This window comes from Trachurus japonicus, chromosome 23, assembly GCF_045865225.1.
Source record: "Trachurus japonicus isolate A0001 chromosome 23, Traja_1.0".
In the NCBI taxonomy this organism is placed as follows: Eukaryota; Metazoa; Chordata; class Actinopteri; order Carangiformes; family Carangidae; genus Trachurus; species Trachurus japonicus.
In genome coordinates this window covers 24,535,197-24,552,250 of record NC_140929.1, presented here as the reverse complement: position 1 = coordinate 24,552,250, position 17,054 = coordinate 24,535,197, and the positions used below count along the sequence as shown (strand labels likewise).

General features: G+C 41.3%; 1 protein-coding gene and 8 non-coding genes across 11 annotated transcripts; all 9 read right to left on the bottom strand.

The window, feature by feature from the left end:
- Positions 1-370: 370 nt before the first annotated feature.
- On the bottom strand, positions 371-12,731 carry LOC146963093 (FYVE, RhoGEF and PH domain-containing protein 4-like). Of its 3 annotated transcripts, XM_085768786.1 has the most exons (16): positions 12,472-12,731; positions 8,956-9,057; positions 7,972-8,536; positions 7,412-7,859; positions 7,122-7,267; positions 6,181-6,337; positions 5,313-5,451; positions 5,141-5,199; positions 4,854-4,997; positions 4,516-4,688; positions 3,972-4,002; positions 3,774-3,857; positions 3,523-3,648; positions 3,277-3,420; positions 2,446-2,586; positions 371-895 (listed from the first exon to the last, which is right to left on the bottom strand). In XM_085768786.1, the coding sequence occupies exons 1-16, from the start codon at positions 12,599-12,601 to the stop codon at positions 581-583; spliced, it is 2,904 nt and encodes a 967-aa protein (XP_085624912.1). In that variant the 5' UTR covers positions 12,602-12,731; the 3' UTR covers positions 371-580. The 3 variants fall into 3 exon arrangements, with proteins under 3 accessions (XP_085624912.1, XP_085624913.1, XP_085624914.1); XM_085768787.1 differs by lacking the exon at positions 8,956-9,057 and having other exon boundaries at positions 12,472-12,730; XM_085768788.1 differs by lacking the exons at positions 8,956-9,057; positions 12,472-12,731 and adding an exon at positions 10,781-10,853.
- A 1,253-nt stretch (positions 12,732-13,984) lies between these two features.
- trnaq-uug (transfer RNA glutamine (anticodon UUG)) lies at positions 13,985-14,056 on the bottom strand. Its single transcript has one exon. It is a non-coding gene; the product is annotated as a tRNA-Gln (tRNA).
- Positions 14,057-14,505: 449 nt separating this feature from the next.
- On the bottom strand, positions 14,506-14,577 carry trnaq-uug (transfer RNA glutamine (anticodon UUG)). Its single transcript has one exon. It is a non-coding gene; the product is annotated as a tRNA-Gln (tRNA).
- A 210-nt stretch (positions 14,578-14,787) lies between these two features.
- trnaq-uug (transfer RNA glutamine (anticodon UUG)) lies at positions 14,788-14,859 on the bottom strand. Its single transcript has one exon. It is a non-coding gene; the product is annotated as a tRNA-Gln (tRNA).
- A 495-nt stretch (positions 14,860-15,354) lies between these two features.
- Positions 15,355-15,426, bottom strand: trnaq-uug (transfer RNA glutamine (anticodon UUG)). The gene has a single exon. It is a non-coding gene; the product is annotated as a tRNA-Gln (tRNA).
- Positions 15,427-15,662: 236 nt separating this feature from the next.
- Positions 15,663-15,734, bottom strand: trnaq-uug (transfer RNA glutamine (anticodon UUG)). Its single transcript has one exon. It is a non-coding gene; the product is annotated as a tRNA-Gln (tRNA).
- A 219-nt stretch (positions 15,735-15,953) lies between these two features.
- Positions 15,954-16,025, bottom strand: trnaq-uug (transfer RNA glutamine (anticodon UUG)). Its single transcript has one exon. It is a non-coding gene; the product is annotated as a tRNA-Gln (tRNA).
- Positions 16,026-16,275: 250 nt separating this feature from the next.
- trnaq-uug (transfer RNA glutamine (anticodon UUG)) lies at positions 16,276-16,347 on the bottom strand. The gene has a single exon. It is a non-coding gene; the product is annotated as a tRNA-Gln (tRNA).
- Positions 16,348-16,567: 220 nt separating this feature from the next.
- trnaq-uug (transfer RNA glutamine (anticodon UUG)) lies at positions 16,568-16,639 on the bottom strand. Its single transcript has one exon. It is a non-coding gene; the product is annotated as a tRNA-Gln (tRNA).
- Positions 16,640-17,054: the final 415 nt, after the last annotated feature.

The following is a 17,054-nucleotide window of genomic DNA, read 5'->3' as shown; positions in this document are numbered from 1 at the left end:
ATGCTGTGTACTTGACCCAGTTTGTGGTAGAGTACACTTCAAGTCATTATTTGTTTCACAGGGGGTGATTCTTATCCATTTAGTTTTTTTTATTTATTCGTTTTTAGTGTTTATGTTGTTTAGCTGTAAATGTATGAGTGTAAATATTCTATTGCTGTAACGATCAAGGAAATGGGATCAGCTGAATGTGTTTTCTAAGACAATAATGTTCCCACTGAGCCTCTGTGTATCACTGATATCCTCATGCAATCGTGCTCAACTATCCACTGTAAGAAAGCAACTTAAAGCACATTTTCCTGCCACATCACATGACACCTTTAGACAAACCTGTACAGGAAAAACATCATTGTAGTTGAAGGTATAGTACAACTCATGTTAAAACACTTTCACTTTATTTATTTTAAAGTAAAACATTTCAGAAATAAAGTGCACAGCCACATGTAAAGAAAACAGTTGTCTCTTAATTTCACTTCTCGATTTCATTCATTAAAAATACGTATTTCAGAGATATTGTCTGTAACATCAATGAACTTGTTCCACCTGTCATTTTATGTTTGTACCTGCTTGTGAGTCTTAACGTTCAGGAGTGATTTTCCTTGTTGCCGTTGATGTTGAAATCCTCGCCACTGGAGACGCTTCCATCACTGGCGTTATCGTTAATGCTACATCCGGTGCCATTTGTAGCGTTGTCAGAGCTGCTCAATGTGTGTGCTGGCATCGTGCCCGTCACAGCTACTTTCAGAACCGTCAGCCAGCGCTGTTTCAGGTCCAAGCTGTCGCAGGAGAACGTGTGGGTGGTTTTGGACTGACCGAGACAGAAACACGGGGGACCGTCCTGAGGGGAGTCCTCCACCCTGCAGCCCGTCAGAGCTATAGTGGACAGAGGCTTCACACCCTGGAGACAGACAGGGTGAAAGAAAGGGAGAGGAGGTGGTGAGTGCAAAAGTTGAAGCTGGTGAATTAACATTTTGGTAACTTTATTTGACGCCTATCTCTATAACGCATTATAATGCTGTTATAGCACTGTATAACTATCATTATAAACACTCATAAATGATCATAATGCTTTATAACAATAATCATAACACACTATAAAGCATTTTATCATGACTTATAAGGTCAGGTATTATAATACATTATAATTGTTAGTAACTCACTGACAATGCCCACATTGATAATGCATTATTAATATAGTTATGTGTTATAATTGGCTTATAAACGTGTATAACTATCATTATAAACACTCATAAATCATCATAAGGCTTTATAACAATAAGCATAACACATTATAGAGCATTATAACTCTATTATAATACTTGACCTTATAATAAGCCATTATAAAATAATTCTCTATGATGTGTTATGCTTATTGTTATAAAGCCTTATGACAATTTATAAGTGTTATTAATGATAGTTATACATGTTTATAAGCCAATTATAAACACATTATAACTATATTTATAATGCAATATTGATGTGGTCACTGTCAGTGAGTTACTAACAATTATAACGTATTACAATACCTGACCTTATAAGTCATGATAAAATGCTTTATAGTGTGTTATGATTATTGTTATAAAGCATTATGATCATTTATGAGTGTTTATAACTATAGTTATACAGTGCTATAACTGCATTATAACTCATTATAGGCGTCAAATAAAGTGTTACCACTGCTATCACGTTGTCCATGTGTTGCTGCTGTCTCACCCCTGGTGACAAACAGCAGTCAGTTGCTGATGTATTAATGTAAGAGGAGAAACTATGAAAGCAGATACTTCCATTTGATGACAGTGACAATCCAAAAAATATTATGACCTTCAGTTGCCAGATCCTAATCAAGCAGCATCCTCCAGAGCCAATTTGTCCCTCAATGACAACGGCACAGGGGTTTAATTCTCATAACATACTCATTTATATTTTATTAAAGCTTAAGGTTACACAAAATTGAGGGTGTACCACTTACAGTAGATGCCACGATGGTAATAGTGAAGTTTCACCCTAAGCTTCAACATGACTCTTAGGAAAACCTATTGTTCCCGTCATAGAGACCACATCCACCTTTCATTTATTCTAATTCACCCTGGGGAGGATTTCTTCTCACGTGTTGGCCCTACAGGAAACTCTATATTGTCCTTTATATATAGCCCTTGACCTTTTATTTCAGAATCTATTTGTGCTGTTGGTTGCACAACAGCTCCTCACTATTTCGGCTGTAGAGTTTCCTTTTTTCCACTCAAGTGTAAGACGGAAGCTGCTGACTGTTGTTTCACATATGTCTCTGTAGGAGTGATTGTGGCAACATCTGTGTATGACAACACTACACGCATACCCACACTTCTACTCACAAACAGAGGCGATTGCGTGAGATTGTTGTTGCTCATGGTATGTTTCCTAAATACATTCAACAACAATGTATCAGACATTTTCATGTGGGAGGCCTACCTGTGGAGCAGCATACAGGGAGAGAACGGGCGGCTCGGTCTGTGTGATGACACACCACACCCGCTGGCAGGTTTTGGAGTTATCACCATACTGCAGGAATCCACTCATTATGATGTCACTAGGTACTCCAGATGCGTCTCGCTGAGAGACAAGACACAAGAAAAGACAACGGCAAAGACTTATTCTCGTTATGTTGCCTTTTATGATCCTGAAATGAGATTTCCCAACTGAACATATTGATACAACAATTATTTTTGTGGCAGCTTTTTAAAAAGTGTGTTTACTGTAAATGTCTAGTCAATATGAATATAATGGGAAAAAACTACTTATGACACATCCACATAGAGAGTGTTAAAGGGACAACGAGGAGTTTCTCCATCGGCAGAACGAAAAATTCTGCGACAATAAAAAAGTCTCATATTAACGTGGATGAATCTACGCTACCCACACTTGTTAATGGGCCCATTTTCGATAAATATATCGTTCTGTCTCTATCGTTATTTTGTTATTATTAGTGGTGGCGGAAATGCTGGGCGAGCCGACCAGCATTTCTTTACTTTCGGTTTCGCGGCGAGTCATGAGAATAACGCCGCCGAATCGCCGTTTATGGTCGGAACTACGACGGTATGTGATCGTCTTCTAACCTCTGACTTTAATTCTTGATGAATGAAAACATGAGTCTGTCTTGCACTGGTCAAAGAATTTCACGGTGCGCGTGGAGGCTCATAAATGTAGTGTGAAAACGCTTCGCTTTTCCAAAACTCCTCGTTGTCCCTTTAACTTAGAAGTACAATGGGGTATTTGTTTGAAAGCTAAACTTCAACAGCTTACCTCCAGTGTTCTTCTCTTTCTGCCGTCCACCCTGCCCCCGCTCTGTCCAGTCAGGATGAAGTAACAGGTTTTACACACTTTGTTCAGCTTGTTGCCGTCGTACTCTAGAGCCACTTTGTTGTCTGAGCATTTCCAACACACCACCTGGGGAGCAGAGAAGCCAAACCACCACCACTGCTGGATTGGCCTTAGTGATTCAAAACGCCACACGTTTTACTCATATTACCAAAGACGTAGACCACTCACGCAGCCACAGGCTCTGCAGTGATGTCTTCTTCTGGTCAATGCGTTGAAAGGCTCCTGACATTTCATACACTCGGTCACTTCGTTGTCTCTGATCCAGCGAGGGGCTCGTCGCCCAAGTTCCTTGGTCTGTAAAATATGGACACATCACAGCTGGGACATTTTAAAATCCTAAAGCATTTTCTGGACAGATTATAGACAAAGACAAACCTCCTCTAATTATATTTTCCCCAAATGGATATTATAAAACTTACTGGTTCTTCTACATTGAGCTCCTTTGAAGCCAATTTGAAGGTTTTATTTTTCTTCTGAAACACATCAATAGCTCCCTGAATCACCTGGATAAAGGACAGATGAGACTTGCTTTAGAATAAAAATAGAGAACTTTCCTGTAACCATTTATATGGTATTTAATGTGAAGCACCAAACACTGAATAAAACTACCATGGTACCTTAATCCACTCATCTCGATCTTGTTCAGAGCTTAGAAAGAAAAGAAGACAGCAAAGCAAGTTTAAGTGGAAGGACTTGCAGTCACAAGCAATAGTCATAAAATGAAAATATCAACTAAATACAAACTATTACTAGAGTGTATTCAGATTATGTACCACTGCCAAGGCTGCACAGTCCTCCGAGTTTGTTATTCAATGATATAAAATGGACTTTATTGAACTGGATCATAATATACATAGAAAAAATCATTAAATACATGTACCAGACTTAATTTCACTTGAAGTGCAGTAATTCCATAGAAACCAGAAAAAATGTCCCTTTAAAAAATCCATTGAAAAAAATTCCTGGATCTGAAAAAATTTAAAAATTCCTGGATCTGCACCAAAACCAAAATCCAATGTTCAATATTTAATACAAATCTATTGTAATTATTTCTAATATTGTACCAACAACCAGACAAACCCAGCCTTGGCAGAGGTAAAAAAAAAAAAAGAAGAAAAAAAAGAAAATCATGTGTCACTGTGTGGACATATGCAAACACACCTGGCCTGCAGCTCCAGAGTCCTCTCCTTACCAGAGACCTGAAAGGTGTGTGGGTGGTCCTCGTTGGTGGTCTGCTGCACCTGCATGCCATCCACTCCGATTCTGCACCGAACTGTAAAACGCTGCCCAACGAGGCTAAACTTCGTAATGCAGCACAGAAGAAAGTTGTTGAACTGTGAAGGAAATAGTTATAAACCCAAAGTCACAAAGTTAATGTCTGTAAACAAGCGGCCGTTCTCCATATAAGACTGTCTTTTAGAGAAAAAAAGAACATTACAAGAATACATTATGGACCACTGTCTCAATAAAAATGTTAGATTATAATGAAGCATTCTCACCAGGAACAGGTGTCTCTCCATGGCAGATGTGTTCCTGGCAGCAAGCTTGAGCAGGCGTCCTTCCCTGAGCAGCTCATTGGTCGGATTGACCACCTCCTCTTCTCCAATCATCTCGTAGATCTCCAGCAGCCTCTTCAGGCTCTCCTACAGGCAAAGAAAAAACTGTGAAAAACACTGAATCACAGTTGTATGACAATTACTATTCCCACAATTGGCAACAAGTGTCACAACATTTGAAAACTACATTATTTCAAACAGTGATTAATGATGTGGTATATTATACTAACAGCTTTGTGGATGGCAGTGTTTGAATGGGTGGCTGCCATGGAGATAGTCTGCAGGGACTCTGGGAAGGAGACAAAGGAGGAGTGTTTTACTGCTCAACACGGACACAATGAGCTCTAAGAGACAGACAGAGAGGAAGTGTGCATGAGGAAGAGCTGCTAGAGTATTACTTACTTTGAGCCGATTCATAGTCGGGGTTATCCTGAGGCAGTTTCTTTAGATAATCCCTGAGCAACATTTCATAACGTGGAACCCTCTGAACCGGCTCCAACATGTGGTGTTGTAGGGTCAGGTTGCCACACACCTCCTGACTCTAAAAACAGGTTCATACACACATGACCCTCACACCTCTACACTTTCAGCCATGTAGGAATCGGTTTTTAATGTTTAAAGGGATAGTTCACCCAAAATTCAAATTTCACTCATTATCTACTCACCGTTATGTCGACTAAGAGCTGGGAGAATTTTCAGAGTCCTCTGTCCCTTCTCTGAGTTACGGGGGGGTCCGCGCAGCAGTATTTGTCCATATAATGGTTGTCAATGGATACCAACTTTCTTTGTCCAAAAAGACACACCAAAAAACATCCAAATACCTCCATACTGCTCGTCTGTAATATCCCTCTTGTATTGAAGCCCCGACATGAGAAATTGTTCTGCTGGTCAGTGCAAATCACGAGATTTGCACTGACACAGGAAGAGCAGTGAACTGAGACACTGGGAGCTTCCGCTACAAACAAGCTTTTATTTAATCTTTTTCGGAACAATTTCTCATGTCGGGGCTTCAATACAAGAGGGACATTACAGACGAGCAATATGGAGGTATTTGGATGTTTTTTGGTGTGTCTTTTTGGACGAAGAAAGTTGGTATCCATTGACAACCATTATATAGACAAATACTGCTGCGTGGACCCCCCCGTAACTCAGAGAAGGCACGGAGGACTCTGAAAATTCTCACAGCTCTTAGTCGACATGAGGGTGAGTAGATAATTAGTGAAATTTGAATTTTGGGTGAACTGTCCCTTTAACCTGCTGAATGTCTCACTTCTATGTCCTGGATGATGTTTCTGAAGGCAGAGGAGCGCTCGGTCCAGGTCCTCACCAGCTCGGCGGCGTGATCAAAGTTCCTGACGTAGTCGGCGTACATCCTCAGGAAGGGTGCGTGTTGCAGCAGGACGCCGCCCAGGCCCGGCCTCTCGCACCTAGACTTAGTGGAAGGTGGGAAGGTGAAAGCTGTGAGGGTTTGCTCAGACTGACTGTGAGCCTGTCCCAATATGCACACTCGATCACACTTACACACTTGGCGTGCGCGTTTATGGGCTTAGTGTCAGTGCGCAAGTGTGTCCCATTTCTCCAACGACCGAAAGTGCAGCGCGCTTGATTTGCACTTTACCCACACTTATGGTAAGACCGCATCCGAGCGGTATTTGGCCAAGTATAAATCCCACAATGCACCATGGTGAAGTCCGCCGTCACCGGGAGCCACAAGCCACGTTTAGGAAATGCGATTTAATTAATTTCAATACAATGAAATTAACTTTCTATCTCATAATTCTGACTTTTTAATGTCATATTTTATATTAATTATGCTCTGTTCATGTTTTTATTTTTATATTTTTCGTTTTTCTTGTTTGTCTTATTTACTTACGGAGTTGGGCTTACACATTTATGATTTGCACATAGAGACACTTTTGGAGTAGATGAGACTGTGATCCAGCAGCACTTATAAACTGTTGCTGTGCTGTGTGTGTGTGTGTCGTAGTTGTGCAATGGCACAGGCGGCACTTGTCAAGTGTGTCCCAATTGCTTTTAAATATCCCCCCACACGCTTGGCCACTTAATACATGCTTGCACACTATATGCAAATATACGTTCTGCCGGCAAAACGTCACCAAAGTGTGCGTAACCAAGCGCACTGAGCCAAGTGTGGAGAAATGGGACAGGCCCAGACAGTGTTGCGCGAGAGTTCGCGACACAAACACCCACCAGTGACTGATGCACGTTTCCAGGTCAGGTAGCAGGAACTTGCTGTGGAAGGAGTAGATGGAGGAAATGTTGGAGAAGATATTTCTTATCACCTCTGGAGGGAACGAGCCCCGGGCTGCCTCTTCTGTTAGGCGTGAGCAGAACACCTGAGTTTGAGTCAAAGCCAGGGAATTGCTCATTAGTTTTTCAGTTTTAGATGCTCTACACAAGAAATGCTTCAGCTGCAAGATCAGATCAGAAGTTTAGCATCAAGAGAACTGAGGAAGCCACAAACAGATCACCACACTAACCTGGTCCAACAAGTGGAGGCGAGCTACGTAGGCCCTCTCCGTCTGCAGGAGTTCATTGGCAATATTATACAACTTTCTCTCTTTGTTCTCAACATCTTTTGGGCTGCTTCCTCCTCTTTCCTTCTTCACGTCCTCCTCATTTCGTTCACCTACAGGCTCCTCGTGAATCCTTCCATCTTCTGTAGAAGCCTCGGTGCACTGGCAGGAAAACTGCTTTCGTTCCCCGTCCGCATTTATTCCGTTCTCGTTTCCTGCTGGCCATTCTTTGTCCTGCGCCAAGCCATTTTGTCCCGACGCACACTCTCTGCCATTACTCAGCTGATGGGTTTCATTTGTGGTATAACTGAGTCTTTGGTTAACAGGTGCTTTGATGGTGATGGCAGGACCGGTGCAGTTGGGTGACTGGAGAGGTTTCAGTGGAGAGCGTTCAACTTTTTCAGTGGAAATCCTGTAGAAATAAAGTATATTCATGACTGAATACATCATAATTCAATTGTACATGCTACATGAAGATGTTTAGGTAGCTGAGGTGCAGAAATAGACCGAATTGAAAGTCCTACCTGTTTTCATCCAAGTAAATGACCAAGTCGGGCACACTCAAAGATTTCCTCGTCCTCTTCTCTTGTCCCTCCATCTTGATGCTTGGGATTTTGTGCAGTCCTAGCCAGGATTTAGAATTCCTGGCGGGGCTGTAGCTCCCCTTTCTCCCCAGTACAGGGCTAGGAGTCCGCAGTTTCCCAGAGAGAGGGCTATGGATGCTTGGGAACAACTTAGCAGGACTGTGCCCCCCGTCCCTCAACGGGCTACAGTTCTGAATGCTTCCTTTGCCAGGACTTGGAGATCCTAAAACTGGACTTCCTGCAAGATATGGCATCCCCTGAACATGTCTGGCAGGGCTAATATGCACTCTGGATACTTCATTTAAAAAAAAACTGCCACTTCCTCTAACAGGACTGGGAGAGCTTTGACAATTCTGCGTCGGGCTGACATGGGAAATAAAAAGTCCACTGGTTCTTCTGTTGGGGCTCTGGTCTTCCTCCGTCTTCCTCTTTCCTGTGGTGGGATTGTAGGCTTGAACTTGTCCTGCACTCACGGGGGGCTGGAGCAGAGCTGGTTTCGGAGGCGCTAGAGAAGAGAAAAAGAGTGTGATTGGTTTGTGATTACCTTACAATACAGTTTTTTGTTTTTTTTTAGTATATATTTTTTTGGCGTTTTTGCCTTTAATTGATAGCATATAGTGAGATAGACAGGAAAGGGGGAGGCAGAGAGAGGGGGAATGACATGCAGGAAAGGTCTGCCCGATGCGGGATTCGAACCGGGGACGCCTGCGTTGAGGACTGTAGCCTCTACATGGGGCGGCCGCCTTAACCACTGCGCCACGCACCGCCCCTACAATACAGTTTTAACAAGAACACAATGAGTGAGGTTGAGCGGTGATAAGAATAAGACAGAATTATTTACACTTCTTATCATGGGTGCTTCATGTGACATGCAGAGGCTACTGGACACCACCCTACCTTTTGGTTTCAAAGGAGATCTCTTACCTGCTGTGCTTGATCTGCTGTCCTCCATGGTATTTGGTTCTAATCCACAGACCCTGTCACAAGCATGGGGACAGCTGTGCAAGCCACACACTCCGCCGCTCACTAGTAAGAGAAATATTACTGTGTGATTTTTATTTTTTTTTAACCCAAACTGCATGGCATGTTTTCTATATACAACACATCTTCCACTCCAATTAAAGGGATAGTAGCATTTGGGGTTGTATGATCTACAAATAGCCCCTAAGTACTTTAATTGCAGTAGAAGACTCTCTGCACTCCTCCCGTTAGCAACGCCAGCCCATAGCCCTGCCCAGAGATTTACAACAGACCCAAAGAAACAGCCTATTTTCGCAGCCTAAAAGAGGTTTTACCTGAAAAAAAAACACACAGTTCCATTGTTCGCTATAATATAATTTTTTCCAGCCCTTCAAAGTGCAGGAAAAACGCAGTTTTTATTTGGACCTAACCAAGTATCCCTCCGCCCAGGGTTTGCACCCGTCGATCAGCAGTTAGGTCCAAATAAAAACTGCGTTTATCCTGCACTTTGAGGGGCTGGAAAAAATTATATTGTAGCAAACAATGGAACTGTGTTTTTTTTTCCCAGGTAAAACCTATTTTAGGCCGTGAAAATAGGCCGTTTCTTTGGGTCTGTTCACAACACTGTATGTTGTAAATCTCTGGGCAGGGCTATGGGCTGGCGTTGCTAACGGGAGGAGAGAGTCTTCTACTGCAATTAAAGTACTTAGGGGCTATTTGTCAATCATACAACCCCACTTGAAAAAAAAATGCTACTATCCCTTTAATCATCTGCATTCAGTTCTGGTTGAAACACAATATTTTACAAATTTACAGTAAGGGTTTAGGAAGTGAAAATTAAGTTTAGGTAAATTTCACAGAAAACTGTCCTTTTTCCAGGGATTGAGAAAGGTATTAACATTTTCTGCAACAATTGGAATTAAAAGAAGCCTTAAAAGTTGCGTGCCACAGCTTTTGTTGATGAAGCCATCCCTCTGTGTAAAGGCAGTGATGAAACAAACTGTTACTACATCCACGGACTCATTTTGCGAACAATACTGTACTAAAGGAAGTACAACAGTCCCCAATACTGCTTTCAGATCAGTGAGAAGACGGACAGGTTGGTCAGAGGTTTGTCCTACAGCAAGGTACTGAGCTGACATTTAACAGAACCAGCCGGTGGATTTGCATGATGGAAGACCACCACCACAGTCTTCAGACATACACCCCATGGAGCTGGTTTGCAATAAATGAGCAGAAAGTGAAAACAACAACAACAACAACAAAAACTACAAGTAGGAACTTATACTCATGGGAACTTCAGCGAAAGTGTTAGATTGAACTTTCTGAACAATGTTTCATTTCCACTGCAGAGAAAAAAAAGTGTTCAGCTTTTGAACAATATGTTTCAAGTTTACGATTTAATGTTCCTTTCTTGCATTTATTCGCACCATTAGAATGTGTAAAAACACCAACACCATGGGATTTGAGATCAAATTTAGAAGTCTTGATCCTTCAAGCCTTCAATACATCACCATGTTTTAGTGTCATTAAAGTCCTGGTAACTTGTTTCCCATCACAACACATTGCGTAGACGTTACCCTCACACCATATCCAGCCATTTTACCTAATTTTGCATTAAAAAATGTTGGATTGAAATCGAATATCTCAACTCACATTACGCTCTCATTGCACATACGCACAGCATCACAAAAGTTTATTCCCGTTTCATTACTCTACAGAACCAGTGTATTGACATCCTCACGTCACAACAGCAATGTACAAGTTATGTAACTAATTGTTTCCTTACCTGCTGCTTATTTCCCCACTTAACTCTTATCCGTTACTTGTAGAAAGTAAAGCTCTTCACTTCACTCCTAGCTTTGCTGAAGTGTGACAGATTTGTTGGTCATGTGGACAGGGCTAATGCTTATGAACAGCGCAACACTTCTGCTTTCTCACTTCTGTTTTTCCTCACACACTAACCTCTGCCAGTCTGACAAGTTATGTCAGCAGCTGAGAAACAACATTCATTCTTGTCTGTACCTGTCTATATTACTAGTAGTGATCACTGACCTAAGTGCAGCATAAAACAGTGAAAAACAATTCCCAAACGAAAGGTATATGCTGTAACAATACTACAGCCTTTTCTTTCTTTAAAACAGCTTTCTCAATCATCATTAAGCTTTTTTCATTTGAGTTTATCTTTTTTTTTGGAATGGACAGCCATGAGAGTAGTATTGTTTTTGCCATCTGGTTTCCAATAAGCACTATGCAAATCAACTCATACACTCAAGTTTTCAAATGCATTTATCTCCAAGTTTTAACCAGAACATTGCAACAATGTCAATGCTATTTTCCTTTTTAAAATGAACACTATATCCTATTTGTTTCTGCCAGTGCGACCATGGCAACAGGTCTCAAACTTAGCCAAAGAATAATTTGCACCATATAGGTCGGAGCAATGAACAGGACTGTTGAGTCCTGCATCCAACAGTACCATTGGAGAGCACATACTTCTCAAATCTAGACAGATAGTTTGGCCTCAGTGAGGGAACAGAAAGGCTTTGTGTACATGTGTGTATAATTGTATGTGTGCGTGTGTGTGTGTGTGTGTGTGTGGGGGGGGGGGGGTATGTTTGACAAATGCTGGTCTCAAGACACACAGGCAAAGTCCAGGCTGAATCAGGGGAAAGAGATTTTAGAGTAAGAGTAAATCCTACAAGCTAAGAGGCTAACAGGTGCCAACTGTGCCTAACAAAGTTCAAGTGTGTGTGTGCACACAAATACACACCAAGTGCTGTGCATACAAAAGCGTTCTGTTCACAAGCTGACATGGATACTCAGCTAAAAATGAGAGACAAACACAACAGGGAGTGTTAGTGTTAGTCACCCTCTTAGAGAATGCTTTACATTTATCCATTATTCTCAGTGACTGTGCAAATGTTTGTTTTCCATTACTGATAGATAGGATAAAGCAAGAACCATAGAGTCAAGCAAACACCTTTCTACGCATGTTCAACATTATACCCTTACCTCAATCTTCTATCTGCATCATAAACAAACAAAAAAACATTGCACCCTTCATGGTGGATGGGGTTATTGCAGGACTGGCATATTGAACTACAACTAAGTTTAAGATATTATTTAATAAACTGCCAACTGCACTGGGACTGGGACCACCTTTATACTTTCACTTATATATATACACACACACACACACACACACACACACACACACACACACACATAAATACCACTGGCCTCTTCATTATTATCATAATTATATATCACTATTTGCAAACACATATGCAACAATATAGGCCAACTAAACCCTATGTTACTGTAGGCTATGCTGATTTGGGTTAGATTCAAATCCTGCTATTTCACTGGTTAGTAATGGAAGATACGCAACACAACACAATTTATAGACGGGTAAAGATATACTTATGGTCAGAACAGTGTTACTCTCACACTCTATGTAAGGGAAAGGCAGCCCACCTGTTTGTGAGGCTTGGCAGTCCACCGCATCACTCTGGACTTTCCGCCTGACCGCCACTCGCCTGAACTCCTCCGCCTCCCGGCTGCTGCAGTTGACGTTCACACTGTACGTCTTCTTGTGGTCAAACATTGTTTCAAAGTAACCGCAGTAGCTGCAACTTCAGTCCGCTGGGTTTTTTTTTTCTTCTTCCCAAAGACACACACAGGATTCTGCTGCCCACTGCTTCACGTGCACAATCACCACTGCTAATCTGTGCACAGCTGTTTGATAAGCACCGCCCCTGATTAAAGCCAACACGCGCCCCCTTAACAGCCGACACACACACACACACACACACACACACACACACACACACTCTCCTCTTACACAACGCCCCATGTTAAAAACACACTAAAATGAACGCATGCCTTACGCTGGAAGAATTATGTTGCTCATGACTGACCTTCTGTACGAAGTTTCATTTTGCCATAATCTTCTTAAAATTTTAGAAGATCTTGGCAAATCAAAACTCACTCAAATTTGTTTTGAGAAGTGCTACTGTATTGAGGAAATATTAGAGACAAAATTTCAATTAGAACCAAAACCTTTTGACACGAGCATTATGTCCTAGTGGTTATACATGTTTGGAAATAAATAAAGATATTATTGAACAAACGTGGTTATTAATATTTATTGTTAGACTTTACACTGGAAAGTCCCACCAGCAAAATGTGTGAAGTGTTCACTGCAGCAGCATGAGGGGTGGTGCTAGTGTATGAGATGCTGCTGATTATCATTTTATAATTATAAGTTGAACACTGAAACATGCCTTGTGACAGGCAGTCATCATGTCCTCCATGACTGAGCAGATGACGTGAGTGAGGAGGACATCTATACTGTACTGCAGGTGTGTCTGGTATGTGACCTATATGGCAGAAGTGAAACGTGACTTGGAACAGACCTGCTCCACCGGTGATAAACATAAGGAAATAAACATGTGTCCTGCATATCACATATTCAAGTCTGGAAGGACGCAGTAAACTAACAATCCATTGTACTGTAACAAAAATAAATCAGCAACGGATCACTTTGCTTCAATTCCATGTTTTGCGCATAATGCTACAGTTCTTGCAAAAAAAGAAATAATCACGAAATATCAGAATTGAGAAGACACACATAAAAAAACATGTTTACTCCCTCTCATGCATCTGCATTTGGTCACATGTTTTCATCAACATCAGCAAACCAATGTTGTGTCTCTGTATTGTAGAGTCCAATGTGATGTTTAAAAGGTAAAAGCAAACCATCATGGCAGAGGACACACATTGTAATGTTTACATCCACAGTTGCCTGCTGCCAAATAGAGGGATAAAGTTTTTGAAATGTGCTGTTGTGGTAAGGTAATCAACCTCTGTGATAACACTCTTAGATTATTGTGTATTTCACATTTGGCTTGCTTTGTCATTTTCTGATGAGTTTTATATATATATTTTTTAATGTAGTTTGCAATTTTGAAACATACTTAAAACTGTCAGGTTCCACCGAGATTTGAACTCGGATCACTGGATTCAAAGTCCAGAGTGCTAACCATTACACCATGGAACCGCTGAAGCCAGGGGGCCTGCTGATCACATGACCAGTCTTTCAGGTAGAGCCAACAAAAGGAAAAGTTTGTTGTTACAGGGTGTGGATAACAAAAGAGTCCAATTTTTTTCACTGGACAAATGGACAACTTTGTACTTCTGTATAACTTTAGTAAATGTTTCCTTGTCCTCTGTGTAATGCGTTCAACATAGCTATTTTTGGACTTTACTTTCTACATAGTTTGTATCACATGACCGGCCTTTCAGGTAGATCAAACAAAATGAGTGGTAGGCCTGTGTTGTTACAGGGGTCAGATGAGGGTAGGGTTTGATAATAGAGGAATATTGGAACAAATATAGTGGGATGTACTTATGAAAGTTAGAAAAACAGATAACATTGTAGTTCCATAACTTTGGTAAACAATTCCTTGTCCTCTGTGTGATGCCCTCAATGAGGACATAGCTTGGTTTAGGTTCCACCGAGATTTGAACTCGGATCACTGGATTCAAAGTCCAGAGTGCTAACCATTACACCATGGAACCACCGAAAAGTGTCCAGTGACTGCTGATCACATGACCGGTCTTTCAGGTAGCTCAATCAAAGTGAGGGTTTGTTGTTAAGGGTTCCGATTCCGAAAGGTTTGTTGAGTTTTTCACTGGAGATATGATCAACAACATTCTTCTGAATAGCTTCGTCCTCTGGGTAGTGCCTATATAGCTATTTTTGGGTTTTACTTTGAGGACAAATCAGACAGGTTCCACCGAGATTTGAACTCGGATCACTGGATTCAAAGTCCAGAGTGCTAACCATTACACCATGGAACCGCTGAAGAGCTCCCTGTGACTGCTCATCACATGACCAGTCTTTCAGGTAGCACCAACAAAATGAAATGTAGGCCTGTGTTGTTACAGGGGTTGTATTAGGGTAAGGTTAGATAGTAGAGGGATATTGGAACAAATAATAATGAGATGTAGTTCAGTTCAGTTCAGTTCAGTTTTACTTTATTAGTACCCGTAGGTAGATTTGTTGTGCAGTAGGAGAGGGCGTCTCACAGACATTCATGAGAGGACACACAGAAAACACACATCACGAAACAGACATGGGTACAGGATTAAAAGCAGATAGGATAAGTATGTATGGTCCTTCAGGTAGCTCAAAAAGAAAAAAGAAAAAGGCAAGGTTTGTTGTCACGAGTCAGACTTTTTCCCTGGAGAAACGGACAACATATTTCTTCTGTATAACTTTGTTTCTTTGTCCTGTGGAAAGCACCTTCTACATCACTATTTTGGGCTTTACTTTCAGGGCAAATCATGCAGTCCAGGTTCCACCGAGATTTGAACTTGGATCACTGGATTCAAAGTCCAGAGTGCTAACCATTACACCATGGAACCGCTGAAGAGCTCCCTGTGACTGTTGATCACATGACCAGTCTTCCAGGTAGCACCAATGAAATGAAATGTAGCCCTGTGTTGTTACAGGGGTTATATTAGGGTAACGTTAGATGGAAAAATAATAATGAGATGTATTCATGAAAGTCGGAGAAACAGACAATGTTGTAGCTTCCTAACTTTAGTAAATGATGTGTAATGGCCTCTACCACACTGTGTGAGGACCTACTTTACAGTGCAGGTTCCACCGAGATTTGAACTCGGATCACTGGATTCAAAGTCCAGAGTGCTAACCATTACACCATGGAACCTCTGAAGAGCTCCCTGTGACTGTTGATGACATGACCGGCCCTTCAGGTAGCTCAAAAAAAAGAAGAAAAAGGCAAGGTTTTGTTGTTATGAATTTTTCACTGGAGAAATGGACAACATTGTTCTTCTGTATAATTTTGGTAAATGTTTCTTTGTCCTCCATGTAATGCCTTCTATATAGCTACTTTTGGGCATTACTTTCAGGACAAATGATACAGTCCAGGTTCCACCGAGATTTGAACTCGGATCACTGGATTCAAAGTCCAGAGTGCTAACCATTACACCATGGAACCACTGAAGAGCTCCCTGTGACTGCTCATCACGTGACCAGTCTTTCAGGTCGCACCAAGAAAATCAAACTTGTTGTTACAGGGATCATATTAAGGTAAGGTTAGATAGGGGGATATTGGGACAAATAAGAATGAGATGTTTTCATGAAAGTCGGAGAAACAGACAACATTGTAGCCTCTCAACTTTGGTAAATCACGCCTTGTCCTATGTGTGATGCCCACTATAACTGTGCATGAGGATACAAATTGGTTCAGGTTCCACCGAGATTTGAACTCGGATCACTGGAATCAAAGTTCAAAGTGCTAACCATTACACCATGGAACCACTGAAGGTGTTGTGGTTGCTGATGGCATGACAGGTCCTTCAGGTAGAGCCAACAAAAGTTTGTTGTTAGAGGGTGTGGCTAACAAGAGAGTCCAATTTTTTTCACTGGACAAATGACAACATTGTACTTCTATATAACTGTAGTAAATGTTTCATTGTCTGCTGTGCAATACCTTCTATACAGCTATTTTTGGCTTTACTTTAAGGGCAAACTTTGCTCAGGTTCCACCGAGATTTGAACTCGGATCACTGGATTCAAAGTCCAGAGTGCTAACCATTACACCATGGAACCTCAATGAAGCTTCCTGGGACTGATAAATTGGACTGATTAAATTTTGTGAGCACAAAATCTGAATCCTGATTTGTTGTCATAAATGGATGGGATTAAAGTGCAGGTGGGTCAGACGTGAGTATGAGGAGGTGATCTCCAGGGGTCAGCAGTCTCAGCCTGGATTCACAGTTCACACATTTGGCAGAAAAAAAAGATCACCACTCACCAGCACAAACCCCACATCCACTTCAAAGGACTATTTCATTTGATCCAATTTTCTAAAAAGGGCTCTCCAAAAAACTGCACTTGAGGGTAAATAAAAATTTTGTTGTCGCCAAGATCATATAATACAGACAAAACTGTACTCGCAAAACAACCAAATACACAGACAAGACGTGCTGCAAATACTCACATTAGACAAAAATATGTTGTGAAC